The sequence below is a fragment of the Trichogramma pretiosum genome, unplaced genomic scaffold (genome assembly GCF_000599845.2).
Source record: "Trichogramma pretiosum strain Unisexual culture from Peru unplaced genomic scaffold, Tpre_2.0 scaffold4, whole genome shotgun sequence".
Lineage (NCBI taxonomy): Eukaryota > Metazoa > Arthropoda > Insecta > Hymenoptera > Trichogrammatidae > Trichogramma > Trichogramma pretiosum.
Genome location: NW_019641688.1, coordinates 1,113,030 through 1,140,421, shown reverse-complemented (window position 1 = coordinate 1,140,421; position 27,392 = coordinate 1,113,030). Strand labels below are relative to the sequence as shown.

At 40.0% G+C, this 27,392-nt stretch overlaps 3 protein-coding genes across 4 annotated transcripts; all 3 read right to left on the bottom strand.

Moving 5' to 3' along the window:
- Window positions 1-3: 3 nt before the first annotated feature.
- On the bottom strand, window positions 4-2,811 carry LOC106656117 (transmembrane protein 19). The gene is made up of 6 exons (XM_014376797.2): window positions 2,134-2,811; window positions 1,766-1,876; window positions 1,402-1,686; window positions 1,222-1,326; window positions 939-1,154; window positions 4-844 (listed from the first exon to the last, which is right to left on the bottom strand). Exons 1-6 carry the CDS (start codon window positions 2,612-2,614, stop codon window positions 690-692), a joined length of 1,353 nt encoding a protein of 450 aa, XP_014232283.1. The 5' UTR covers window positions 2,615-2,811; the 3' UTR covers window positions 4-689.
- Window positions 2,812-6,332: 3,521 nt separating this feature from the next.
- Window positions 6,333-16,802, bottom strand: LOC106656061 (A-kinase anchor protein 1, mitochondrial). Of its 2 annotated transcripts, none has more exons than XM_014376702.2 (5): window positions 16,080-16,802; window positions 8,502-8,835; window positions 7,147-8,393; window positions 6,604-6,947; window positions 6,333-6,413 (listed from the first exon to the last, which is right to left on the bottom strand). In XM_014376702.2, exons 2-5 carry the CDS (start codon window positions 8,783-8,785, stop codon window positions 6,342-6,344), a joined length of 1,947 nt encoding a protein of 648 aa, XP_014232188.1. In that variant the 5' UTR covers window positions 8,786-8,835; window positions 16,080-16,802; the 3' UTR covers window positions 6,333-6,341. The 2 variants fall into 2 exon arrangements, with proteins under 2 accessions (XP_014232188.1, XP_014232189.1); XM_014376703.2 differs by lacking the exon at window positions 16,080-16,802 and adding an exon at window positions 10,404-10,770.
- Window positions 16,803-19,500: 2,698 nt separating this feature from the next.
- LOC106655996 (larval cuticle protein A3A-like) lies at window positions 19,501-20,123 on the bottom strand. Its single transcript, XM_014376606.1, has 2 exons — window positions 20,106-20,123; window positions 19,501-20,019 (listed from the first exon to the last, which is right to left on the bottom strand). The coding sequence occupies exons 1-2, from the start codon at window positions 20,121-20,123 to the stop codon at window positions 19,501-19,503; spliced, it is 537 nt and encodes a 178-aa protein (XP_014232092.1).
- Between the last annotated feature and the right edge of the window lie 7,269 nt (window positions 20,124-27,392).

The window sequence follows — 27,392 nt, the reverse complement described above, 5'->3', positions numbered from 1 at the left end:
GTTTTTGTAAAACTTCAACTTGACAAAGTATTATTTTGTTCACAAATTCAAACGTGTGATTGAATGTCCTAATTTTGGTGTATTGTTATAGTTGGAGTATAAAATATATATTACATAACAAATATTTTTTCGCAAGTGAAAATTCATATTTCTTGCTAATTTTTGGTACTTAATAATTTTATAAATTCATTTACTTTCAGCCTTGATATTCAAACATAATTTATCCGATTGTAGAACGTTTCAGTTGAATATTACCATTTTATCACATCTAGACCTGACTTTTTTATAGAACTTATCAACTATTCAGTTTCATAATATGATTATCAGAGTTTTATTACAAAAATAGGTTCATAATATATACAAAATATAGTATAAAAGTCATCTATACAAATTAAATGTGCAGCTAAATGTGCACTAGACATATACTAACTATGCATACTTTGAAAATTTAAACTTTCATTTACAATTTCAGGCATATTTTTCTTTCACCACATTTGTGTATTATATAACATACAAGTAAAAAAAGTATTTATGAAAAAGTTATTACATTAGACTCCAATGCAAGAGTATTTTCAATCTCCTATAAATAGTTCAAAATAATTTGATATTTCACTATATATCTGATAATATAATAAATGCTATTAAGTTAATTTGATTTACCCATAGATAAATTCAAGTCTAATATCATATTAAGGCCACACTAAATTAGCTATCCTAGGTAAAGTTAAGGCAATGATTATGCTTGATAAAAGATTTACACTATGGTTATCCAAAATTTGTCTGCCACTTATATGTTTTACACCTTTACCAGGTCTTTCTACAACTATACCTTTTTCATTGATACCTGTAACCAACAATTTATTATTAGTTTTATTATTTTTATTTTTTTAGTTTTGAATGATTTAAAATTCATTATATATAAATAATATATAATTTACCTGAGTATTGCAATGTTGCTCCTAATATTGAATCTATAATACTTCCTATTAATCCTCCAGCCATACCCATTATTATGATAGGCCATTGAGGAGCAGCTCTTTCTAAAACAGCAGTATCTACAGTATATCTTACAGTTACATAGTGAAATAGTCCTACAACTAGACCACCTAACGCAGAAACTAAAAGTCCGAGCCAAGATATACCACCATTAGTTCCTAGAACCAGAATATATGTTACTTCAGCTCACAGAATATGATAAATTTTATAAATGGTAAATTTTACCTCTAGGAACTCTTTTTCTGCTTGTAATTAAAAAAGGATCTGATTTTCCAACAACTGTGCCAATTTCTGATGCCCATGTATCGCCATTACAACAAGCCATTGATCCTGTCAATAGACCAATAATTTAATATGTATGGAACCAATAATTGATTGAGTAGAAAAAAAAAGCATGTGATTTACCCATTATTCCAATCGAGAGCCATGAACTTCTGTAATCTTTAACAAAGTCAATTGGTCGTTCACCACACCCAACATCTAGTAAGTATAAAATTGCCAGCTGTGCTGCCATGCCTCCATTGCATAATACTTGAATCCAATTTCTTTGACCTCCATTTTTGAGTTCTTCAATAGTTTTCTTCCTTTCCAATCGAAACTTTGAAACCTTAGATGAAGTGAAAAAGAATGCCATCAGACAGGCCAAATGTGAAAAACTAGTCAGGGTCAAGATGAATCCCATAAAAAAACCTGTTTGAAAATGATCCCAAAAATCATTAAATGAACTTTGATAGCATTAATAATATTATTATAAAAATTAAAAATCTACCTAGAATTGATCCTTTCAAATCGATGCTTTTTCTCTTCAAGCCCCAAAGAGCACAGAGAATTGGAATTAGTACAGCTGCTAGCCATCTCCAGGGCGATATAACGGCATAATCTGTCATAAATTAATTAACTCGTTAATGATATCGATTACTTAGACGTATTGATTCATCGGCATGAAATTACTTTCCACTGCAGACGTTTGAAAGTGGTTTAAAAAATGCTGATCGAAGTGTCAGAAAAACAAACGCGGGGCGTTAGGTTATGTCAGTAATAGCGAATGGGATGAACTCGATCGATGAAAGGGCAAGAGTGCAGCAACAACGATCGCAACTTTGCATTGTATCCGCTTGTAAATATATTGTAACTCACCGTCTTTTTGTTCTCGCTCGGCGCTGTTGGGCGAGACGAAGTTGTAAGCGACATTGATAGTCCAGAAGAGCATTGATAACGGTATTGCGAGCGCGCTGAGCAAGACGACCGGTAAGAGATCCGGCGATGCGGAGGCGGCGGACGAGGAACGACTGCTGCGGCGGCTGCTGCCGCTGTCGTTGCACCTCTGATGATTATTGAAACGCTGCATGATGCTGCTGACGATGCCGCCGCCGCGTTGATGTACAACTGTAACCAACGACGACGAAACGGCAGACGACGCGGACAGCGACGACGACGACGACGATGTCAAACCATGATGCCGATGATGATGATCGCAGGAAGGACTTGCCAAAGACTTGTTGCTGCCTCCTCCGGCAGTGATGCTGTTGCTGGTGGTGGTGGTTGTTGCGCTCGCGCCAGTATTGGGCCACAATAGCCGGCGCGCGAGTTTGCGCAACGACAATTTGCACAGCAACATAATCGTTGGTCTTTTAGAATGCACGATAACTATATATCTATATATTAATTATTATGTATATCGTGTCGCGTAATCGGCTATTATAAGCGAGCCGCACACATACACGGACACATATACGGCACACACCTGAGTGGTCACGATAAAAGATTTCACTTTTTCGACGAAATTCCAAGCGCGCGATGACCGCGATGCTCGCATTCAATCGTGACGCGAGGACATAATTATGCTCTCTCTCTCGCGCCTTTTGCAGCGATAAAAACGATGCTTTCGAAAATTTTGAACGATTCACGCCTCGAGCTCCGAATGATCAATTATACGAGCGAGGAAAAACGGCTACTGCAACTGGCTGCACGCGACGACGGAACGGCCCGAGATCTTCCGCGTCCGCAGCGGCGGCACATCGTCGTGCTGCTGCAGAGCTTATCTCGCGCAGGGTATATATTGAGTGTCTTTTAAAACGAGAGAGAAAAGACACACGAGCACTACTGGCACTGCAACACAAAGAGATTATTGCGCGTATACGTATGTGCGCGAAATGTGAATTGAAAATGAGATATAGATTGCAGTCGACGTTGCAAGCTCGCAGCTGCTGCGGCGGCGAGAGAGAACGAGAGAAAGTGAAAAACGTTTAAAGACGACGACGATGACGGCGGTGGCGGTGGCAATCGGAGCGCATAATAATATTTTAATTTACGTGAAAAAACAATGCATCGTTGGCCAGACGTATGTACACTTTAAACGATGATGATCGCGCATTGCTGCCATCACCGCACTGCTCCGCTTCGATTTTTCTTTCACGCTCTTACATAGAACGAGAGAGCTTATCTATCGATTTTATTACACGCGAGTTTGCGTGCTTGTAAGTGAGCTACATACCTCGAGAGCAGCGATAAGACATTGTTGTATAATTTGCGCTTAACTTGTCGGATGTATGTTTAAAACAAATCTTTTTTTCGTCTATCATTGTGCTACACTTTTTTTGTGTATTTTCGCCTCGCCACGGACGAGCTGCAACGGCTCGGCGCGCCAGGTTTCGAAAGACGCGCTTTTGCGACGCCATGCGCGCGTTCTCATGAGACGTGCACACATTTGTTTGATTTATAAATTGTATGGGAAAATAATTCGATTCATATTGTTGAGTAAAAAGATGTAAATTTAATGAAACTTCGGAAGGTTACAGGAAATATAGTTCTCTACATACAGATTTTTATATAAATATTTATATACAAAACTGAAAATATTTTTGAAGGTATTTTTTTTTCCTTTTGTAAAACAGCATAACAATGAACGAAAAAAATTTTTTTTATTATATTTAGCTAGAGCCCATCCAGCAAGCTGAAAAAAAATGGTTGTCGTCGATACGATCGCTCGTGATCGATTATTTACATGCGAAACGTTTGTAAAATTCAAACTGTCATTCAAATGAATTTCATTAAATATGTGTCAAGTCATCTTTTAAACGATAAGATACAACTGCACCATGTATTTGTAATATTCTAAAATCGTACAAGCGCAAAACTTTGCTCAGTTTCTTTTTTTTTTATAAGTCATAAGAAAATATATATGGTTAAAAGTGTTTTCATTCTGTTCCTTTATCATCAACATTCTGACTCGATTTTCATCGGAGAACAAAATCATCTGCATATCATAAATCGCAGTACAAAAATGAGTGCACTTTCATAACTGTGTAAAACTACAAAAATAATCTTTTCTGCACAACCAGAATTTTTTTTCATCAATTCGCAACCATTGGTATGGTAATTAAATCTCGCTATTGCTCGAGTCATCCCTTCGAAAATTCGTCTCTAACATCGTTTAATTCTCTCTTTTTATTTTTTTTTTTACAATTTTTTTTACCTTGTTTTCGATAAGCTTTGTTAAATAATATACAGCATCAACAAAAGTAAAAAAATTCATTATTTCGAATTTTTAGAACAAAAACTTTGACAAACAATGAGATTTTATGTTAACTTTATCTCGTAATAATAAATTAGGTTTTACTAACGTTCATTTAGATGTATAATATACATTTATCAGTCAATATTACGAAAGCTTTGAAAATGAATTACATCAGCTGAATAAAAATTTTGAACAAAAAAATACAAGGTAACTAGTTTTAATATTTATTATCAATATACAAAATAACGTTTCGGAAATTCTGTTTTATAATAGTTTGATTTTACAATTCATTGCTAATTCTTAAAATACATTTTTTTATAAATTTTTTATTTATAATAAATAATATAAAAATTGAGAAAATATTTACTTTTCCAATAGCTAGTAATGTAAAAACCAAGTGTAGAGTGTATCTAGAAAAATCTAGTTACACTCTAATTGCAGAAACCATCAATGTGTACTATAACGATACAACTATAAATTGTATGTTATTGTAATCCCTAATCAATAGAGCATATTATCAGCCATAATTCATATTTGTATTTGTATACATAAAAAAAGACAAATTTGTATTTGAAATGCAAAAATGAGTAACCTTTTTTTACAGATACAAGTACAACAATGTTTTTCAAAGCTCAATTTTTTACTTTATAATCATAAATTTTTCCGTTTTTTCATCGACCGATGAAAAATTTATAAGTATAATACAAAATTACGTTGCTAAAATGAAATTAATTCATAATTATAAAACTCAAGATTTTAAGAAACACATTTTTATATACTGCTTGATGTAGTAATCATTTCGTAACTTTTTTGACTTGAATTTTACTTCGTTATGAAATGAACGCACATATCTGGTACTCGAATTTAACATAATAAATAATTAGTGTAGAAACACAAATAATAATGTCGAAAGTATAATGATACACTATTTACACTGATTGATGAGGTACTATTGAAATCAATTCCCAAATATCGCAATTTGTCAATAAGATTGTTTATATATGATATATAGAAACTTCATTTTTCAGTAGAAATTATTCGAACCACTCTTTTTGTTGTTATTTTTTTAAATACAAATGTAGTGATTCAAGTGATAACATCAACTCGTAGTTGAATCTTTCATTTGATTTGAAAAAATTGTCAACAAAGAAATCATTATTATCAATTATATTTTATGATCATAAAGAGCATAGGCTAAAATCATACTTATACATCATTCTTTATAAATCCATGTTATTAATTCAATTCGTCACGATACCTTTAGCATATAAACAGTTTACTTTTCACCTTCCGAAAAGTGGAATAAATCAATGCATTAATGTGAATAGATAAATTAATCATTTAATTTATACGTTTTAAATATGATTGATTTATCAATATGCTATTGATTTAGTGCGAATCCCATCCGATTATATTGTTCAAGATTTTTTAATAATTTCATTTATGTTATTCTCTGTGCACTTTCGAAAATTTATATAAAAATATAGACAATATCTGGCATATAATACATTCGTATTAATGCTTTTTTTAATAAATGAGTGAAGTTTGATCATAAACCAAATACAGTACAACTGTATTAATAAAAGGTATATGTTGTATTAGGGGCATCAAAAATCAACTTCAAATTCGGATCAATTCATTTAAAGAGCATCAAAAATATTCTGTTACTAAAGATATCGTATATCGTATATATAAATGACTAATGATGATTATTCGGACAAATTTCAATAATGCTTTACCTCAAATTCAACTCTTCAACCCTGTTCAATCGTCGTTTATGTATTCGTTTCTTTATTGTAAAAGAATTCTTTCGATACTGTTACATTTTTCATGCGCTAACATATGAGGGAGTTGTGTCTGCAAGTCCTCGAGCGACTAATTCATCACCTAACGAAATGACCTGTGAATCAAGAGAAAAAAATGATTAGTAAAAAATGTAAAAGATTAAATTTTTAATAATAATGAAATTCAGAATATCAGATAGAAAATTTGTCAATCAAGTTTTCTCAGTCCACTACTTTCATTAGAAAATCATCATTAAAATTATTTATCGAGAAATCATTCGCATAAATTACTTATTTTCAACTTACCACTTGTCTATTGAAGTCGTAATATAAATTGACCAGAGTGTAGTGTTGCATGTAAGCTGCAATGTGTGCATAGCCTATACTGTTGGAAGTAATTGTCGAAACGATATCGTATGCTTCCTGTTTCCATTCACCATTTTTGGGGACGACGTTGGCTAGAAAAACTTCAATTGCCTGACAAGGCAACGCGGCAAAATCGGAACGCATTGCCTTCAATTCATCATTTTGGAAGTATGCAAATCCGCCAAAATCAACAATACGAGCACGACATGAATTATCTGGATTTACTTCAACTACTATCACTCTGACCCATCTACCGTTAACTTTAGCAACTAAGACCATGTTAGCTGAAACATAATTAATCAATTGGTCAGTAATGTGATTTGCAAAAATGATGTTACATGATTTCTTTTCTAAATTTTATCAGTTATATAGTTGTCTTGCAATACTCATTAAGTCCACTACTTTCTACAATGTAGACATCACGTAAAATAATATTTAATATCTAAAATAAGTTTAAAAACTTAGTATTACGCAGATACTTACGTTCAAGTTCTTTTGGCGCTGCTGGTGCTTCGCTAGTATTGTAGACTTTGTTAATTTGCTGATCGAGGGATCGCAGAGCTGGGAACGTTGGATGTGTTGGCATTTGAAGAAACAGATGATTAGGTGCAACGATGTGGCACACAACGACATCGTTAGTAATACCTTCGACAAGGCTCAATTCAGTCATTTGTGGCAATAACATACACGGCAAGCAGTTTTCGGGTTTTTTCGGGTCGATGGGAAGGCACTGCTCCATCGTGAAATTAGGATAATGATCTAATGGGAAGTATTTTCTGATTTTAAGGAGTGCATTTTCGATTTGTTGAGGTGTTCCACATAAACTGCACATTCTGTATTCAGTGTCATTGTTTGTTTGTCTGATCACCATACTGACATTGCATTCTCTGCGAACTTCTTTAAGGAATACGCCACCGCGACCAATGAGTCGTCCAACTAATTCCAGAGGTACTTGGAAAATGAAGACTCTTTTTTCCAGACTTTTCTTATTTTCTTTAATGCTACCCCCTCTGCCGCTGTCATTGCTACCTTCGCTTTCAATATCATCGTTGGCGTCGCTGCTACCATCAAGAGCCCCTGAAACTGGACTATGATTGGCCGAATCGCGCTCCGTTGTGACAATTATAATCGGGGTCTTAGCAGCACCATTTTCGTTTTGTGATGCATCTTCTGCTCTTTGAATTTCCTCGATTTCAGCAGCATCGGCTTCTTTAGTTTCTTCGGTGTTTTCATTCACTTCGACAACTTTGACTTCCTCAGTCTCCTCAGCTTTTTCAGTCGCTTCGGCAGCTTCTGTTTTTTCACTGTCTTCAGCTGTTTGTTTTTCAATACTTGGCTCAACTTTATCCGATTTTTCAGCTTCTTCAGGCTTGTTTAGGGCCTGCGATTCAGTTTTATCTGCTGAATCCTGAAACTCGTGTATTTCAGGCTTGCCAACCGGAACGATGATTTTGACAGAATCGCTGTCACTGATGACCTCTTCTTCTTTGATGACCGAGCCTGTTGAATTGTTCAATCCGTTGGGCAATTGACACTTTGCCAACAAATCGAAGCCATTATTCTCACTCGGTCTGCTGCCGTAGATGCTCTCTTCTACCGGAGTGTCATCCTCGTTCCAATACGAATTGTTGAGTTCCATTGATGCGTGAGACAAGATCGAAGCGCACTGAGAGGCTGAGGATTTGCGATTTGGTATGTCCATGGATGAGCTCACTTTGCGCAGAGGAAGTCTGTTCGGAAAAAAGTTTTACATTGAAAAATACAAGTACATGACATATTTTCAGGAAGCTATCGGTAAAAGTAATAGGTAAATCATTAAATAATTTGAACAAACTTACATCTGCTCGATTGCGTCAAGTGAGTTCTTTGGGGAATCGAAAGAGTCGTCGGTGTGTATACCGGAGTCAGAGGATTTTTGAGCACTGCAAGGAGCCGAGGGCGTCGAGGTAATCGGAGTACTTTCACGTTTGGTCGAGTCCTGTTCTTCTTGGCACTCGCTGGTGCTGATAGTACCGCCTGGATCAGCTCGGTCGATTCGACGACGCTTGAACCAATATAGTCCGACGATCAGGGCGAACGCTGGCAAACTCCACCTTAGAAGTTGAGCTTCTTGGACAAGCATGATCGTTTGCCACGGTTGTCAAAAGCAGCAACAAGAACGGAATTCCTAGTCTGGAAAAGTGCAAAAACAAAAAAACCGTTAATACATTAGATCCCATTTTCATGATATATTATTGCATAAATTTTCATTTCCAGCGATTATTAATTAAATTTTCAATTACACTTTTATCGCTTGATACAGTGGCACTAAGTCTTGCCACAGATCGAAACCGTTTAACGTATAACGATAGACGAGAGAAGAGAAGAAAAAAAAACATGTATCAATGCGCACGCCCGCTTCGTAGATGAGCGAGGGAAAAAAGAAGCTCATATGCAAATGATGCCTATCATCAAAGAGAGTCGCACGTGTGAACTTATAACTCTCTTCGAACGAGAGTATTTTTTATTGGCGCGCGCGCAACACGTGGGAGTCTGATCTGAGGTTAATTTTCAATGGTTCCAGCCGCTGTTGGTCGTATCTTCGAAGAGAACCGTCCGCTACATTTTATCTAATTTCGAGATAAGAAAAGTAAATAGAGATTAATCGGGTATAAAAAAAAAAGGAACACCAAGACTTTCGTCTCTTTTATGAAAGTTTCATGTAGGAGACATCCTCGAAATTTCTCTCAGAATCTAACGAAAAAAAATTCGTGCCCATCTAAAAATAGTCGAGTCGAATGCATTCCAGAACACGTACTCGATTCTACACACTTGCTAGAAATAAAAATTTCGAGTTTATTACTCGTTAAATTACTTAGAGTCGTGAAGCGTCAAAAACGTTAAAAAAACGCGAGTATATTTTTTATTGATACAGGTGGAGTGTGGCGTAACGTCAACGAGCAGAATTAATTTTGTAATTTTATGATACACATTGCGCATTCAAGATCACGCATATACCGCGTAAATTTGGGAGGCCACACACACTTACGAACTCTCAAACATGGACGCGTATCGGATGGCCCATTCGAATTTCAAAAAAAAAAAGTAATTTCCATACACTTTCGAGAGTCGGTAAAAACTGTACCATTGCGAAAAAAAATCAACAGCAGTAATCAATAAGAATAATATTTTTGCTAACGTAAACAAGTAGATGACACGTTACCATGGTGTGGTGTGCAGCGTAAAAATTAAATGAATCCAAAATAATTCCTCCTTGCTGTGAGACAAAAATTCATCTACGGAAACACTGAAAGAGAGAGAGAAAGAGCGCGCGCCAGCGCGCGCAAGAGAGAAAGAGAGATGTGTAAGTAGAAGCAGCGTCCAGCGCAATGACTATACCAAGATCTCTCGAATATATTCAGGCGACAGACACCCAGCACCTCTACAATACGGATTTTTTTAACATAATCATTATGTGCGGGATTAAAACTATGTCGCGCGATCGCGTAGTTCTGGATTTTTCTGTGAGCGAGCTTCTGCGCAAGTCGCTCGTGCTCTAGCGAGAGACAGTAAAAAAATCGTACGTATTCGCTATTGCCATGTGCTGTGAGTCGCCGCGACCGCCAACGTATATACCAGCGTATATCTGCAAACCGCGCGACAATTCGCGAATTCGCGCGGCACATATGGTAACGAATATCTCGCCGGTGAGATGCAAAATTACGAATGATACTTTTAACAGAGGGAAGAATGCAACTTACCGAAGCCATGTCTATTGTCGAGTTGTATAAAATGGAATTAAAATACTGTTGTCAAGATGAATGAAGTGACAAGCACAGCCGTGTTAACTGCTGTTCGACGTCAACAAGGTAACTGGTGTGCTGATCAAGTCCGTTGATTAAAATATACTTCAACACTCTTCGGTGTGAAAGTACCCGAGTCACAATGGCGATAGACGCGAACTGTACGGATCAATGTACCAAACTGCGGAGCCGACTGGAAAAATCTAAATCGTCACAGGAGACGAAATATGTGCGGCTTTTACCGGTATTACTACAACGCTGTGCTGTACAAGGCGGCACGTGTATGCGCGAAGCGCCAGAACTCAGAGATGCGCACTCGTGTGTCTGCCTGTATGATATTCCGCTAAGCACGGACTACTCTTCGCTGGTCTTGGAAGATTCGCGGTAGTGTTGGTGCGTGTATGTGAAAAGTGGGAGTATTAAGTATAGGAATGGAGCTAGTCTCGCGCAGGCGCGAAGCGTTGGATGGAAGGCAGCGCAGCAGCGACCATCGCCTCTCATATTATACGTCGAGCCCAACGCGACATGAATACCTGCATATCGTGACTGTAATACACGGCGGGCTTTTTATTCTTATTTTTACAAAAAAAGATAAACAAACTCGCGGAGGAATGACGCGACCGGCAGGTTTATCGGTATGTCTCGGGAAAGATTCCTTCACAACACGGAGAAGGGCAAGAAAGAGAAAGAAGAAGAAAGAGAGAGAAAAGAGAATGAGGGGTTCACCCGGTGCATTTATAATACTGGAATAACTATTACGCGCACCATGAAACCTTTACTTTTTTAAGGTACCTGCTCCGATTTGAACATGACGCGCGAGTTTGTTTTTCTATTACGTTAGAATACTTATGTCATCGCCCTAGTGTTTTAGGAAGGTATGAGCACATGTATTGGATTACTCAACTAAAATATAAGTGGTATATGTACATTGGAGAATCGGTATTTTGTACATCTATATACAGTGTAAATATAACTATTCCCCAATAGCACTCGGGGCAATAATTAGCACGACTCACCGAGTACTCGGTACAGCCTGTAAATTGTCACGGTGTAAGAGGACCAATTATAGTTACTGGGCGATTACTTAGCAACTTTTTTCCTCGTTATTAAGCCGTAAAATTGGTGGCGTTTAAAAAGAGAAACAAAAACAAAAACAGAAAAAATTTGTCCAAGTCCTGACACGTGACTTAGATGTCTGTTTTATTATTTTATTCAATTCGACATGACACCTTTTTCTTTGCCCAATATCATTGCTATGGAAAATTTTTTATTTTCATCGCAAACATGCGGGATATTATGCATTCGCGACATTTTTTTCCATTATTAGTTTTACGCGCGCATCGAGCGATTTGCGCGCGCGCGACTTGTCACCGCAAAAGGAAATTATTACTATTATTGTCGTTCGAATGCATTGTTGGCACTTTTCCTCTTGCGTTCTTTACGAAACGTACGGAAAAAATATTACAGTGTGTGTGAGCAAAACTCGTCACTGTATCCATATGCGCGCCACGCCGCTACACGCGCATGCATTGTACAGCAGCAGCAGCGTTAGCGTGTCGGGGAGATGCCGATGGCGCAGATTCACTGCTGCAGGTGTATAGTATCGTGCGATCGCCGCAAGCCTGAATGGAGGGAGCGAGAGTGCATCGTGTCCTTATGTACGAGTAAAACGAGTATATCAGCGGTGTGTCCGCTCGTGCTTATTGAGAGATAAATTTCAAATTTCGGAACTTCTGGGGCCGCCATGAGGCCTTCATTATTATTATTATTTTTTTTCTCGATTTCGAGATGATGTTATCGGACGGAACTCACAGCGAGTAAATTATCTCGTTTTAGGCAAATCCACGTTTCCGGTACGAAAACAAAGTTATACAATGTCAAAACATTACATAGTTAATAGATAACTGCCATTCATCATCCGAAAATTTTTAGACAAAAGCGTATTGAAGCGGGGTTTAAAACACAGCAAGCGGGAAAAAACAGTATACCCAACGTATTCACGCTCACCTCTCGTGATCAAACACAAAATTCATTCGATAAAGTGATGTGCTACTCATTGGCGTTTTTTAAATTAATGAATTTTCATTATGAAGGCGTGACCGTTACACAAAGTAGTACGTTTCCCGGTCTGTGGAAGGGGATATTTTTATCGTATACTGGTACATGGATGAGTTTAAAAAACGAGTGAAAGTCAGAGGATAGATGAGCATTCACAGCCTGTACAGTATATACAGAGGGGAACGATCGAAAGAACATCTCGTGAAGAGTTTAACTGTCAAAAAATACGAAGTGGCAATGGTATATCGATATCATAACGATAAGTTAAGATACGGTGAAGTTATTTTTGTATAAATAGAAAAAAGATCGACTTTCATTTACTGTTTATTTCGTTGAACGATACATTTAACAGATTGATGTTGTATCGATCTATTTGTAACATAACTACCATTTTGCGCCTATAATAATGCTCGTAATGATTACACCGAAGTGACAATTCAATTATCTTTTTGAATGGAACGATTGTCAACATTTAATGCGCAGAGTTTCTGTCACACAAGTGGCACTTTATCAAAAATTTCTAAAATCACGCGCGCTGCACACAGCCAGCTTCAATTACACCGACGTTCATAATTTCGCAATCACACTCAGTTACTTGAATTTCGCTTTGCCATGAAAAAGAATCAGAAGTATATACGGCATTTATGACATAGATGTGTGTTTACGTTCACTCCGAACAATAGAAAAAGTATTATGTACACACACATGCTGTCAGGAAAATATGTCGCACCTTATCAGTGGTCACCAAAACGATATTTACGTGACAATATAAAAGCAGCAAAAAATCGAGCATTTTCGCGGGCTTTTTGTTTTGTTTATGCGCGTATATTTACAATGTTGATAAATCAAAGATCTTTCTCCTTACTTATGGACGTACGAAGAGAAAATTTGTGCAGTGTTATTAACGTATTGTAAGCTGACCTCTATTTTTAATTTACAAACACTTTAAGGGTATACAGCCTGAATTATGACTTGTTGATAGTCATTAAAATCATTTAGAAGATACAAAAAAATTACTCTGACTTGTACTTGAAATTAGTTTACAAAGTCGTGTAATTTTTAGAAATATTTTGTGGAATTTATTTCATGCCACAAGCACTACAAAAATACATTTATAATACCAATCGAAGCGTAATATGAAGTTTTTTTTAATACTTTGTTTCTAGTTACTGATAATGTCATATTACGTATCAACATATGAGCGGCATACATTATTAGCTTATCAATTCGAGCTCCAAATCTGTTTTCCGTTCGATGAGTCGATGAAATTTTTATACAACTACTGTGCGAAGTGAAAACAATAAATTTTATTAATTGTGCTTAAAACATATAAATAAATCAAGCTTTTCAGAAAAATTACGTCAAAAAACCTCAAGACATTTTGAAACGCGAGCAATAATCAACCAATACACATGCAAGAGTGTGTCTTTCGTCAAAACAAGGGGGAAAATTGGAAATTCCTATACCCTCTTCTAATTCCAGCATAATTATGAATAACAAGTAATGAAGCGTCACATTTTCACCCTTCGCGACCGTCGATTGCAAGGGGGGCTGTCTATTTTAAAGGGCCCGGTTTTTTTCTGTCTCCGCTTCTTTCCTAGACCAGCTGTACGCCAGCTCTATCTTAGCAGAGAGAAATATTGACAATGGAAACTTTTAAATGCGTACACATGCCGAAGAGCGAGGAAAAAAAGAGGAAGACATTGCAGCATGCGGATGTAGAGATACTCGAATTTCACTAACTGCTGCTTTTCTCACGCCAAACACGCAGGACTCAAACTATTTGGTAGACCATTATAAAAACTCGGTCGTTTTTCCACCAATTGATTCCGATAGCCGAAGCGCTCAAAGGTCTTAGTAAGTAATCAGCAGTGCATGAGAGACACAATATGAAAAATGTGTATTTACGATGACGATATCGATGTAATCAGTGGGAAGCGCGCGCACATTTATAAACTTTATCGGCCGAATGTATCGTGCATTACGGCACACGCGGCAGCACTCGAACGCATTTTTCGCGCTCCGATCGACAATGTGTAATCTTTCTCTAGCGCTCCTGACCTTTCGAATCGGGAAAAAAATATGTGAGAATAATTAAAAATTTCGGCTCGATGAGAGATATTTTTTATTTGCTTTTAGCCATTGACTTGCGTGGAAAATGGAGGAAAAACGAGTTTCAAGCGCTACAACATTATAAATCATGCTAGTGTGCGAGGCGAGAATAGCCGCGCAACGCCATAGGGCTGTAGGTATAACAAGCCATGGACACACACGCGCTCGGCAGCAGCAGTAGCAGCTATTTTCGCACACTTTAGCGCAGTGTCACCAAAAATAATCTCTGCACACTAGTGCGCGATATCCAAAGCAGCACTTGGGCAAATTAGCCAGAGAGAGAAAAGTGTGTAATACGACATAACATCGGCGTGTGGCTTCGGCGCTCGTTCTTTAAATTTTTACGTAAGGCCGCCTCTGCCCCCGCTCTGTCAAATTCTACGGTTTGGGATCTTGATTTTTTCTTTTTTATAATACGGCGTATAAGCCCAACGATGGAGGTTTTGGAATGGCGTGTCAAAATCATACGTATACCAACACATACACACACACATGCACGAGCGTGTGAGCACACTAACAAACACACAGACTCGTTTTTCGGAGAAGTGTTTACGATGAAATTCGTTTGCTCTCTTTCTCGTGTACGCGTCAAAAAGAAGGCTCTCTCGGGGCCGAGAGTGAAAAAAACATCTGCCCCATTATGTTCGTAGATATAGCAGAAAGATGGAAGTTTCTCATAAGATGTGGAACACAATCATCGGTAGTGTTACGCGCGAAGGCATGTTTTTTGAAAACATAAGTAAATAATGATTCAAACGATTCGGCCTGACACTGGGTTTGGAGCATTTAATTGAAATTTCCGCGATACCAAATCGTTTCATCGACGATGGGAAAGGCCGTTGCGAACTTGCGTATGTGTGCGTATACGGCGTTATATGTATAGTTCCCGTAAACCTCGCGCTTGACATGAGGGCCAGCCGCCACCTCCCGTGCATTTGTTGAGATTTGACTAGTCAAAATACGATGGACGCCACGGATCGGCGTTTTTCCCCATTACGCGATTTAATCGGGAATGCACGTGATTGATAACGAAAGCAAATGTTCAAAGCGAGACGATGAAATGCATAATGAAGTTATAATGAATGAGACCCGCAACACGCATGTGATTGTGCGTATTATAGAATCGTGAACTTTTTAGTTACTCACTCACACACATTCACTGTATAGTATCTTGCAAAATGTTCGCTGCTCGCAGACACACACATGCACACATGTACACACGACGCCCCGATCGCAGCGAGCAGCATGAGGGGCCGCAGCACACGTTACGGACATGTGATATATGTGGAACCCGGCAATATAAAAATGTCGGTTACGAAATTCACGCCGAAAACGTCGAAAAATGCCTCGCGAAAGATTAGAGAGTCTCTTGGGCGGAAAATTACCGCACGCGTTCGCCAAGACGACATGCACATACACAGAGTTGAAAGCGATGATCAAATGAAAAAGAATACTTAACCCTACCTTGCGACGTGTTCGAGGAGCGTTTGCCGGTTAGCAAGCACGATGCCAATCGTGATGAATACACTGAAGTAGAAAGCACCGAAATTCTCAAGTCGTAATCGAGAGAATCTTTGGACTTCTTTAGCTTCTTGGGTTTCTCCTCGTATTGCTGTTGCTGTAGAACTGTACCGTAATATACCTGTCAATGATCGAAAGATGATATTCCGAGCGATAATGATTTGTGTCACCAACCGAAAATGTCTATGTAGTTTTTGCACAAAATGTTCGACACTCACACACACACAGGCGGGGTGGGCGCGAGTTGCGATGCACTTGCTCAATCGCGAGCTTGTCTTCAAATGTTTATTATAATGTACGCAAATCCGCGTATGTGCAAAAGACAGAACAACGGCTGCAGGGACACACGTAACCGACGTTCGACGAACGACAGTCCACACAGAGCTCTAGTTGGCTGCCTGTTTTTTTCCTTCTTCTTCGTCTTCTCGGTCGCGGCGGCGAATCGAACGCGAAATGCGTGTATTGTAATCCACGCGACACTGTAAGTATACTGCGTTGTTGTAGTCTAATTGTGTATTTTAGTTCGCACACGGTGTGTTGCGTGTTGTATGTAAACGACGACAGACACCGAGAACCGAAGCTTACCGAGCGACTATCAACTATTTGTGTTTAGAGTTGAGAGAAGTTCGCGAGAGCGACCCGAGTCGAACTTGCCTGTATCTCAATATGGCGCTTCGCTCTAATCGTCCATGCCACCACGCGCGCGACGACGACGACGGCAGCGAGAAGCAATGTTTTTACGTATGTGTGTGTGCGAGCGGATGTATAACTGTGTGTCTGTGTATGTGTACGCGAGACGGCAGCAGCAGCCACAGCAGCATGAGCATACGAAAAATCTCGAACGCCCCGTTCGCCGGCCGAAAGGTTCCTTGCCTAGGTATATATGTGTGTGCGTGCGTATTAATGCGGGCATGTATGGGCGCGCGCGTAACATTGAGGAATCCACGTTTTAGCTGCGCCTCGTGTCGCTCCGTGCCGGCATGCGGGCCAGTTCGCAGTTGTGCGCGCGGCTTGCATATCGCCGAACTTCGTTGGCGTGAGCGAGACGGAAGATACGCACGGGTGCGCGCGCACGACTCTCTGCACACGCATGGCGGTGGCGGCGAGTGAGGCTGTCTCGCTCGCACACATCGTGGCGCACATTTCACACCATATCCGCCGCTAGCATATTCTCGCCTCGAAATAAAATTTCGAGCTGTCTATCGTGAAATCTAGCGATAGACTTAGCGCCCGGCGTTGCAGCCTCGCAGTTGTAAAACTTTCTATGATGCAGCGATGAGATAAAATTTTTTCGAAACAATAGCGCATATGTCGCTCTTCGACCTCTTCCATACACATATTTACGCATGCTGCGTGTTTACATGTGTGCGTGTGGGGCAAAGCGATTCGTGCGTGCTCCGTAATGCGTGCAGCGCGCCGGCATGTTGATTCGAACGGCCTCTTCCTCGTGCACGCTACAACGACGAGAATCTTGGAGCAAGCTGAAGCGACTCCGAAATTGTCGCTGCGGTGGCTCCCGCTAGCGGTACCCGGTCGCGCGCTAAGTTTATCCGCGGTCGGCCGCATTCAGTTGTTGATATAAGAATCGCCAGTTTTTGTTTTTCGAACTTATATTATTTTTCGATAGCAATTGTTCATTTCAAGTAATCGATTCTATTGGAAGTGCATGTCGGGGAATAATAACAATTGGGCGTTCGCACGGCAAATCAAGTACGTCCACCAAATCGGTAAATGTACATTTTCGATCGTTGGTAACCTTAAACATTTTTTTTATATATACCTTTATAAAATTAACGTTTTGTATTTATTACCTGTATACAATTAACGTTTTAAAGTTAAACCTATCACTACCTGCTAAAAATAATCATAATTTAGCTTTGTGCATGTGGTAAAACTACTTATTGCGGATAACCTAAATTTCTGTGTAACCGACAAAGTGTAAGTAGACGTTAAAAAGTACAGGCATATTATTCTGTCTCGTCGATCGATCACCTGATGTCTCTCAAATTTCACGTATACTAATTTTTATTCTTGTTTGGATAAATTCAATGTTTTTTTAGTCGAATGTAAGAACTTTTATAACTTTTATAAATTTTTTGAATGTGCAAAATTATTACCCAATATTTAAGATATACTCAGTAGCTATCTGAAATAGTTAATACAATAACGAATGTTGTTCATACGCTGTCAGTTGATCGTATCTCTTCCGATATAACCCGACCGAACGAAATGATACACAGTGTGAAATGAAAAAAAAGTTAATAGTGAATAGGGCTGTGCGAGTACTCGAAAAAACTCGACTCGTCGAGTTCGAGTTTTTTCCTCGAGTTCGAGTCGAGTACTCGATTTTTTGAGTACTCGCGTTTTTGTCGAGTACTCGAGTTTTTCGGGTATTCGAGTTTTTTCGAATACTCACAATATATTTAAGTTTTAAGTAAACAAATGATGAATTAACAGTCTCTAGACCCCTCTCTTTGTGTGTACATGCTTATAAGTGTGATGAGGTGTGGTACTATTAAATTATTTTCTTCTTCCAATTCTAGCCACTGCGAATATCACACTTATAAGCATATAAAAACAACGAGAGGGGTCTAGAGACTGTTGATTCACCATTTATTTACTTAAAATTTAAATACATTGCGAGTACTCGAAAAAAATCGATTACTCGAAAAAATTCGAGTACCCGGAAAAACTCGAGTATTCGAAAAAAAATCGAGTATTCGAAAAAACTCGAGTACTCGAATTTTCCCGACTCGACTCGAACTCGACTCGAACTCGACTCGCCGAGTTCGAGTCGAGTAAAACTTGAAAAATCGGATACTCGCACAGCCCTAATAGTGAAACCGACCCCGCGGTCGAAATTAAAACGCAGACCTTGGATCGCGTGAGTCGACGCCATGAAGATTTCCGTTTGATACAAGCGTCAAAGGATTGTCCTTTCGCGTTCGAGGCGCTTCGTTTCGGGCATGGCCCATTGACTCGTCCGTGCACCGCACCATAATTTTGCGATATCAAGTCGATTATTAATATCGCGTTTTTTGACTGTTTTAATGACTCGAATGAGCCTCTGAGGAGTTTCAGCAATAACTGCGCTATTAAATCACGACGAACACGTTTTGCGATCTATTCGTTTACTTGTAAAGAATTGGAAAAAATTAAAAGTAATGTAAGAATTTTTGTATATAACTAATGTTTATTATATTTATGAAATTTTACACTAACGTCGTCAGTCGATTGAACAAAATTCATTTTATGAAATGACATGATTTATGAATTATGAAATGAAATGAATTGTGAAATGAGAACATGCACAGTAATAATATACTAAACTATGAAGGCTATGAAACAACGAAGGGATGCGAGTCTAGTCCTGCTTCTGGTGTTGTTGCTGTTGAACCCCGCTGCTCACGAGAATCGGCTGTTGAACCGGTAGGGCGGCGATGCCGAGCGGCGAGTTGAGCTGGTGATTGGCCACTACGGCGACGATCTTCTTGTCGAAGGCGGGTTCCTTGCGGACGACTGCGTTGAAGCCGTGCACGTCGTCGGCCGTGTAGTCGACGATGCGTCTGCTGCCGTCGGGCTCGACGAGGCTGTAGCTGCCGACGACGCGGTCACCGTCGCGGGTCTCGTGCTGCTGCTTGAAGTCGCCGGTCGTCTCGTCGGCCACTCCGTAATTGAACGAGTACTGGGGGTGTGGATCGTAATGGTCGAGCTGGACGTGTTGGATCCAGGTGCTGGGCTGTATCAGGCCCAAGTGATAGTGGCCCGGATGATAGTGACCTGGATGGTAGTGACCCGGATGGTAGTGGCCTGGGTGGTAGTAGGCGGCTGGCAAGATGCTGCCCTGAGCCACGTTCAGTGCCAGAGCAGAGAAGAGAATCGACTGCAAAAAACAAGTTGTTGACAATGAGATTAGGTTCGAAAAAATAAACTTCGTAAAATACAACAAGTGCGTTTTTTTCTACTTACTGCGATGAACATTTTCATAGTGGCGAAAAAGAGAACTGTATGTGTTCCTTGGTAAAGTCACTGAAGGCACTACCTGAGTGAGAATGATTCGATGATTTCAAAACCCGGCTTATATAGTCCAAAAATTCTCGAAGAAGCTTCCCCCAGAAAAATCTCCCAGCACAAAATCCAACGCGTGCCATTAGACGTCGTTCAATCGTACTAATTGCGCCAATTGAAATTCGAAACATTTTTTGTTTTATTTGCATGTTTTTCTTTCTTTCTTCCTATGACTGGCAATAATAGGCCAATGGTTTCTCACGTAAGAACGGCACTCCGGGACGAGATTTCGTCGCAAGTGCTGCTGCGACGTCTGCTAATTTCTATATTATACGTATCGATTTTTTCACGATACACCGCGAGAGCGCAGGATACACATTTTCGCGACTCGGCGTTAAAATGAAACGGTTCAGAGTCTTAGTTACAATAGCGCAATTAGCGGGGACTTTAACATTCGCTGAATCGATCATTACATACGGTATGGTGCTTTATGTTCATTTGCATGGGAGTCGGTAACGATCGTGTAGCGGCGGCGATTTATAAAGTTAGCTTTGCAATAAATATATGTCTGCAGCGCACCGAATCTTTATGCGCGGCGCATTGCGTGACTCGATTCTTATCTCGGCGTATATTGCACATGGAGCCGAGCTAAGGGGGTGTTATGGGGTCTGGCAATCAACTGCAGTCTATGTCTATGGGTCAGCCCCTTTTGTATACGAGTATAACTTGCGTGCAACAGTCTGACGCATCGTGATGAAGGAAAATATGCGCACATTGGCTTATGAGTAGTCCACCGAATTATTATTGATTTTTATTTGTTTTTGTTCAAATGACTTTTCTGGGGACATACCGAGGTCGACAGTCGTGCCATGGTCACGGTTGCAAAGATGCATTATACAAATCATAAAAAACAAACGCACGAGCGCAATTATTCGTCGACGATGCATCGTATTTCCGGAGAGAGATGTAGACAGAAGTTCATGAAATCGAGGCGATATTGTCGGGAAATATTTTTAATAGATAATTTTGGCATCATTTACTTCGTTAGAACATAAGATGTTTGATAACGTTGCTTTATCATTAGCAACTTTGGAAAAACGTTACGGGACTTGATAAAGGGATGCTTAACGATTAATTAAAAAAAACGACTACTTGTTTTTTTTTTTAAAAAGTAGTAGTTTAATAAATATAACTAAAAGCAACCGCAAGACTCTTATTATGAAAAACTAAAACTCATCACGAGGCCATCTTCAAGAGGAATATAATTTTTAACACCGTTTTCGATTTTCTACCTAGATGGCGCATTTCTAAGTGGTAAAACATAGTCAAAGTTACTTTATAAGTAACTGTTACTATATAAGAATAGGGATATTTTGAAATAAGAAACTCATTATATTCTCTTCATCTGTGGATTTTATCAAAAGATAAGCTTTGATCCGATAGAAGTTTGCGAGCAAAGCGTCAATACTGTAATATGTAATGGGCTGCTGGTAATTAAATCATTTCATTGAATAAAAATTCTTTGAGTCAACACGTTGTCGCGAGCACGTTGACAAACGCCAGCAGCAGCCAAGTACCTACATTGCTGTCGCCAAAAGTAAACAGTAATATAATGGCTTTAAATACCACGCGGTCGCGTAAAGAGTCTACTATAGTAATTTCTTTCTTTCATTCATCGAGGCTGAATATTAGCCTGGGACTTTTCTTCGTCGTGTGAAAAATACCGAAAAAATTCCGAAGACGCTTAGGATACGTCGAGACTTCACCATACGAGCTTCTCACAAGATACAATTCCTCTTTAATAATTAAGCTAAACATGGCCGATAAAAAAATGTTTACATGAAGAATTTGAACTTATTCTACTGCAACGCGGCAAAGATAAAATGTGAAAAATGGCAAAAATCAGGTTAGGTGCCCCTCGAGTTCACTATGAATAGAACTTGATGGTAACACTCGATGAAGCTGTTAAAATTGCTATCTACATACCAAATACACTAAATCTCAAGCTAATATAATATAAGTAAAGGCGTACATTATTTTCACTTTGAATTGCTTATATTTCGGAGAAAATGACCAGAAGTATTTTTCTCTCAGAAATAGCTTAAATTATCTGAAAAAAAAAGTTTTGGACAACAATTTTGAATATTTCTTCATTTGTATCAAAAAATCGAATCCAAAAATTTCGAGGCAGATAATTTTTTGGTAACATTTACTATCTCATTGAGGGTGTTCTTGTAAAGAGAACGACGCAAAAATGATCCATTAGAAAACATTTTCGACGTTTGCAACGATATCGTCTCGACTAATGATGATTTGTGTCGTAGTCGTTGGGTGTCAGGCTTGCAACACTCGTATACGCATACAAACACAGAGCGAAGTTGTGTCATATTGTTAAATATATGTATGTATTTGCCCTTGTTATCATCAACCCCGCGTATATAAGCCAAACTGGTTTTTTCTCTCAGTCAGCTTTTTATTGTACTCGTTGTTGCTGTTGGCCACCACTCGGAAAGCCTCGTATGAGCTTATAGCGCGGAGCGCCTCGGTCGTTTACGCGCTTATATGTGCGCAAGTATGCTAATGACGAAGGCCAGAGTCATCGTGCATTTTTTCATGTATTGTCATGAACTCTTTTTTTCCCCCTACCATGCTCGGGATCGCTTCGCGTTTGTTTCCATTTTTTTTTTTCAACGTGGAATCGAAAGAGAGCGAGAGGAAGTTAATGACCTTTGGCGACGACGACGACAACTAGTTGTTCGTGGAGGTATAGGCCACGGCCTGTTTTCAGGCGATATCCAGCACAACAAGCTGCTGTTGAAAATAAACCAATGCGGAAAAGAAACAAAACGGGTAAACAGGAGATAATCGGCAAACTTGGATCGTTTGCGCGTTAAATTATTGACACTTAGAGGTGCCCGAGCTGCGGCAAACTTTGGCCGTTATCCGAAATGGTAAGTGAGAGGAAAGACATATGGGGCTGCCAGTGCGTTGAAGTAAAAACAAGGAAAAATCGACATTTATCAATAATAACATTTATCGTTTTCCATTCGTGGCGTCGCGAACTCCTCGATGTATCGTGTTATACTCCGCGTTCACTTTCTCCCGCGCGGCGCGAGCGACATCCTCCTCCAGCTCACAATGAGTACAGTCGGAGCACGCACGCATACATTCACATGCACACAAGAGACCCATAGAGCAACCAGCGAATGGGAAGCCAGCCCTAATACACGCATACACATAAACGCGCTTTATCGCTCGTCTGCGAGTTGTGTCGCTGTATATAAGACAGGACTGTATATGTGCGTGCACACTCGCGTAGCGCAGTTAATGCACGTTCCTGTGCGTATGTGTGCGCGCCGCATTGGAGGGGGTGTCTGGGTCAATCGCCCCTCGGTATAGCACGCACACACACACACATTTAAAGCTAAAACGCGCAACCCCCGTAGCATTGGAAAAAGGGAGCTATGGTGTACTGCGTATAACTGGCGTATATACGGCACGAGATATAGACGCGCATTTCCCGGGATTCCGTGCAACGCCCTTATGCCCGAGCTGACTCTGCTTGTCTATCTGTCTGCGCTCGTTCATATAGAGTTGTAAAGCATTTTTGGCCATATTCATCGAGTTATTGTTCGTCCCTGAGTGCTCTATACGCGGCGATCGCGCAATTACTGTCGCACCACGTCGGAAGTTCACCCCACAAAAATTTCGACGACAGGAACGTTCTATGCTCGCTTATGCGCGAATCTCGGTATTATTATACTGCGCGTTGAAATTGAAAGATAACGACGATCTAATCGTTCGAAGTCGAATTTTGGTTCAGAAATATATCAGACGCCTCTCCGATCGCGCGTATACGTTAAAGTGCATTATTTACAGCACTGCAGAATACGTTATACGTAACCGTCGTCATGCAGTAGCAATAGTAGCTACATACGCTTGGGCAAAAATATAACACACAAATACGTACATAGGCTGAGAGAGAGAAGCAGACTTGAGAGACCGGCATTTTTCGCATGTAATTTCTAAGGCCAGGGTCAATCACCTCGCGCTCATAATACTCTCCCCCTTTTTTTTGGGTGCGCTCTCTCTCTGCAGCGCTTGTAGCATAGTAGCAGCAGCAGCAGCAGTAGTAGTATGCGTAAAAGTTGTATGCTACGCACATACATCTCTCTCTCTCTCTCTCTTGATTTTCGAATCGCCCCCTCCCCTTCTTTTTTCGACTCCCACCTCTTTCGCCTAAATTTATATACGCGAATAGCACAGAGGCAGTTAATTATTCGCGTACAATGCACATGTGAAATACATTTAAAAAAAAACTGCTGCTACTGCTGCTGCTGCTGCTACTACTACTACTACTGCGACAGATATATTATATATCGTGAGCGAGCGAGCGACTCGATTTATGAGTGCGTGTGTGTATGAATGCAAAAACGAGCCTAGTCTGATACACACACATGCATGCGTGTGTGTTTTATAAGTAAAGTATTCTACTACTGCGTCGAGCTGCCTCTCTCTCTCTCTCTTTCGAAAAAAGACGCTGCACAATTGGTTCAGTGGGGCGGTACTTGCACGCGTTCTCGTATACATACAGCACGTATAACATATACTATATATACGCAGCAGCAGCAGCGATCAGTGGCCTTGGCCCAGGACAGTGAACCCTGATGCGCGTGCGAATGAGCTAGAGGCCCAGAATTTTAATCGGCCCCGCGAAAAAGGGATCTCGCTCCTACCCTCTCCTGGCTCACTTTTTGCTATACATGCTGTTTTATACCACTTGGAGCGCGCCTATAAAGCAAAACGCACGTGTTGCTTGTATAGGATACGCTGGGTAAGCGTGATTTTTTTTAACTCTCTTTTCGTATGCCTGCAGCCTTTCGAACCTTGTTTTTTACTACTACTCGAAATGTTGTTGCTCACCACTGCTGCGGTGCAATAACGCGCGAGCGCGCGCGCGCGATTTAGGGAATATTTTTATTCGGTCCTGCGCTCCAGCGTACGATATAAAGTTTCTGAGCAGTTTGATACTGCGACGATATCGCATTGCTGTAGCCATATTCGAGATGTCAAAAGTTCATTTAGAATAGGGTTTTTGTGCCCTGATGAAAAGATTAGCAAAAAAATTGTATCCCGCATAATCACGCGCACGCGAACGAAAGATTGAAATAATTACGATTTGTCTTATTACAATACCAGACACGAATATTAAACAATTGAATCGTACTAAACTGATAAACATTCTTTTCTTTTTTTCTTTCTTAAAGAGTTCTCGAGAATCGTCGCGATAATTACGCGTTTAATGCGTTGATTCAAGTCGAGCCGATCGGTCGTTTTATTATACGCTGGCAGTTTTTTGCCTTATGTGGCTCGGATGTACTTTCTATTGCCTGACCGACACACACTCATACACACACGCGCGTATGTGTATAAACACAGAGTCTCGAGTACGTTGACCCAGTCGAACATTTATCGAGCATTAGCACGAGTGCTTGAACGAGTCGCGAACGAGCCTGTGCTAATTACATATCATAAAAAAGAATCGGAGATTATGGTATTCGTAAATTATGTTTTGAACGGGTCGGCGATTTGGGCCAGTTTTTTGGATACATCTTCGATGTGTAAACAAAACATGTACGGATGTGTGCCGATTTCGGTACAAGACTCGTAAAGCATTATATTACTGTTTTTATGACACCTAATTAGCGCGATTTGACGTTTCGAATTTTTTCCTTTTTTTTCAACTGTGCGTGGCGTGACTCGACAGAAATGTCCAAAATGTTGACGCTACAACATAGCTACAATACGTATTATGCGCCCGGCTGCTACGTGCAAAATTATTCGAGATCAGTCGGAAAATTGCGATACGCTCGTACGTTGATAAATGCGCAGTATGAAAGAAAGAGTGAAAGAGAATAATTATGCGCACACATGAGAGCACGCGCCCATTGCCTGCATCCGCTGTTGCCGTCGCCGCCGCAGCTCATGCTGTATACTCGTATACACGTATATAAAATGGTCATTGCGGCAAGAGTTCGATGCACTTGCGAGAGAGAGAGAAAGAGAAAGAGAGTTCGCGATACACATATAGATATGCCAAGCGTTCGAGCGCTGCAGTATGTGTGTGTGTGTGCGAGTCTGCATGTATAAAAGTGCAAATGCTGCGTCCTTGACCCGACTCTCTCTTTCTCTTTCTCTCTCGCGCTCGCTCTTTCTCTTTTCTATACGTGTACGTGTGTGTTTGGGTATGTATAATCGCGTTGTGCACGTCCTCCGTATTTCCCTTTCCTGCAGAAAATACACTCGGATTTTTAAGCCTTTCTTTGGTGTGCGCATATCTCATAGTTGAATCGTGGCATGATGAAAATTGGAGCTTCGGGCGTGTTACACTTTGGGGAGAGGGGAGAGCGATAAGAGAAAAAGAAAAACATTTTTTTCTGCGCTCGCGCATGTACGAGACTCGCTATACGGTCAGTGTGCAAACGATATACATTACCGCGTCGTTATCACTCGACCGAGGACAGAAAAAAAAGACGAAAGAGAGAGAGAGATGAAGCCTCATGTCCGACGATACGGGTATATAGGAGAATATGTCATACACATACTTTATGTGCATTATACGCAGGGCAAAGATCCGTGTGAGCATGTGCGAAGGCAGATCGCTATTTGCCAGCACGCTTATACGTACAACATACACACACTCGCGTCCTACTGGAGTACATTGGCCCTGAGGCAAGGAGTTCATTGTCTCCTGTGCACGCGGTGCAGCTCATAGTTTTCCAGTCTCTCTCTCTCTCTCTCTCTCTCTTTCGACTGTACACAAACATACACTAACACTCACACGAATGTACGAAAGAGTTAAAAGAGAATCAGTACTTTGTGTAATTCTGCGCTGCAGTTGCATGTGTATTGCGAGCTATATGCACATTGGAACTCACGCATAATATACAAAGAGCTTCTCGACGCGATCAGTCCATTTTGCTTTGCCTTCATTTGTACTTTTGTGTGTATTGTACACATTGACTTGTGCAGTGTGTCAGATATTCAAGAAAATACAATCACTCGTTTCTCAAATAATTGAACTACTGTTGTTCTTAAAATACTGCTTATTTATTTCTAAAATGAATTGTGTCTTTTGAATTTAATTTTTCGTTTTGTCAGTTTGTTTCTTAGTTTGGGTAGAATGAGCAGACTATTTAGAGCGCCGGTTAATCGCAGGGGCCAAAGACTCTGCTACTGACGAGTCTA

Excerpts from the sequence above, each read along its gene's own strand:
- LOC106656117 (XM_014376797.2), bottom strand. The coding sequence starts at position 2,614 with ATGTTGCTGTGCAAATTGTCGTTGCGCAAACTCGCGCGCCGGCTATTG. Across the intron at positions 1,155-1,221 it reads CAGAAAAAGAGTTCCTAGAG|GAACTAATGGTGGTATATCT; the intron begins GTAAAATTTACC and ends TTCTGGTTCTAG. Across the intron at positions 845-938 it reads AGCAACATTGCAATACTCAG|GTATCAATGAAAAAGGTATA; the intron begins GTAAATTATATA and ends TGTTGGTTACAG.
- LOC106656061 (XM_014376702.2), bottom strand. The coding sequence starts at position 8,785 with ATGCTTGTCCAAGAAGCTCAACTTCTAAGGTGGAGTTTGCCAGCGTTC. Across the intron at positions 8,394-8,501 it reads CTTGACGCAATCGAGCAGAT|ACTTCCTCTGCGCAAAGTGA; the intron begins GTAAGTTTGTTC and ends TTTTCCGAACAG. Across the intron at positions 6,948-7,146 it reads AGCGCCAAAAGAACTTGAAC|CTAACATGGTCTTAGTTGCT; the intron begins GTAAGTATCTGC and ends ATTATGTTTCAG.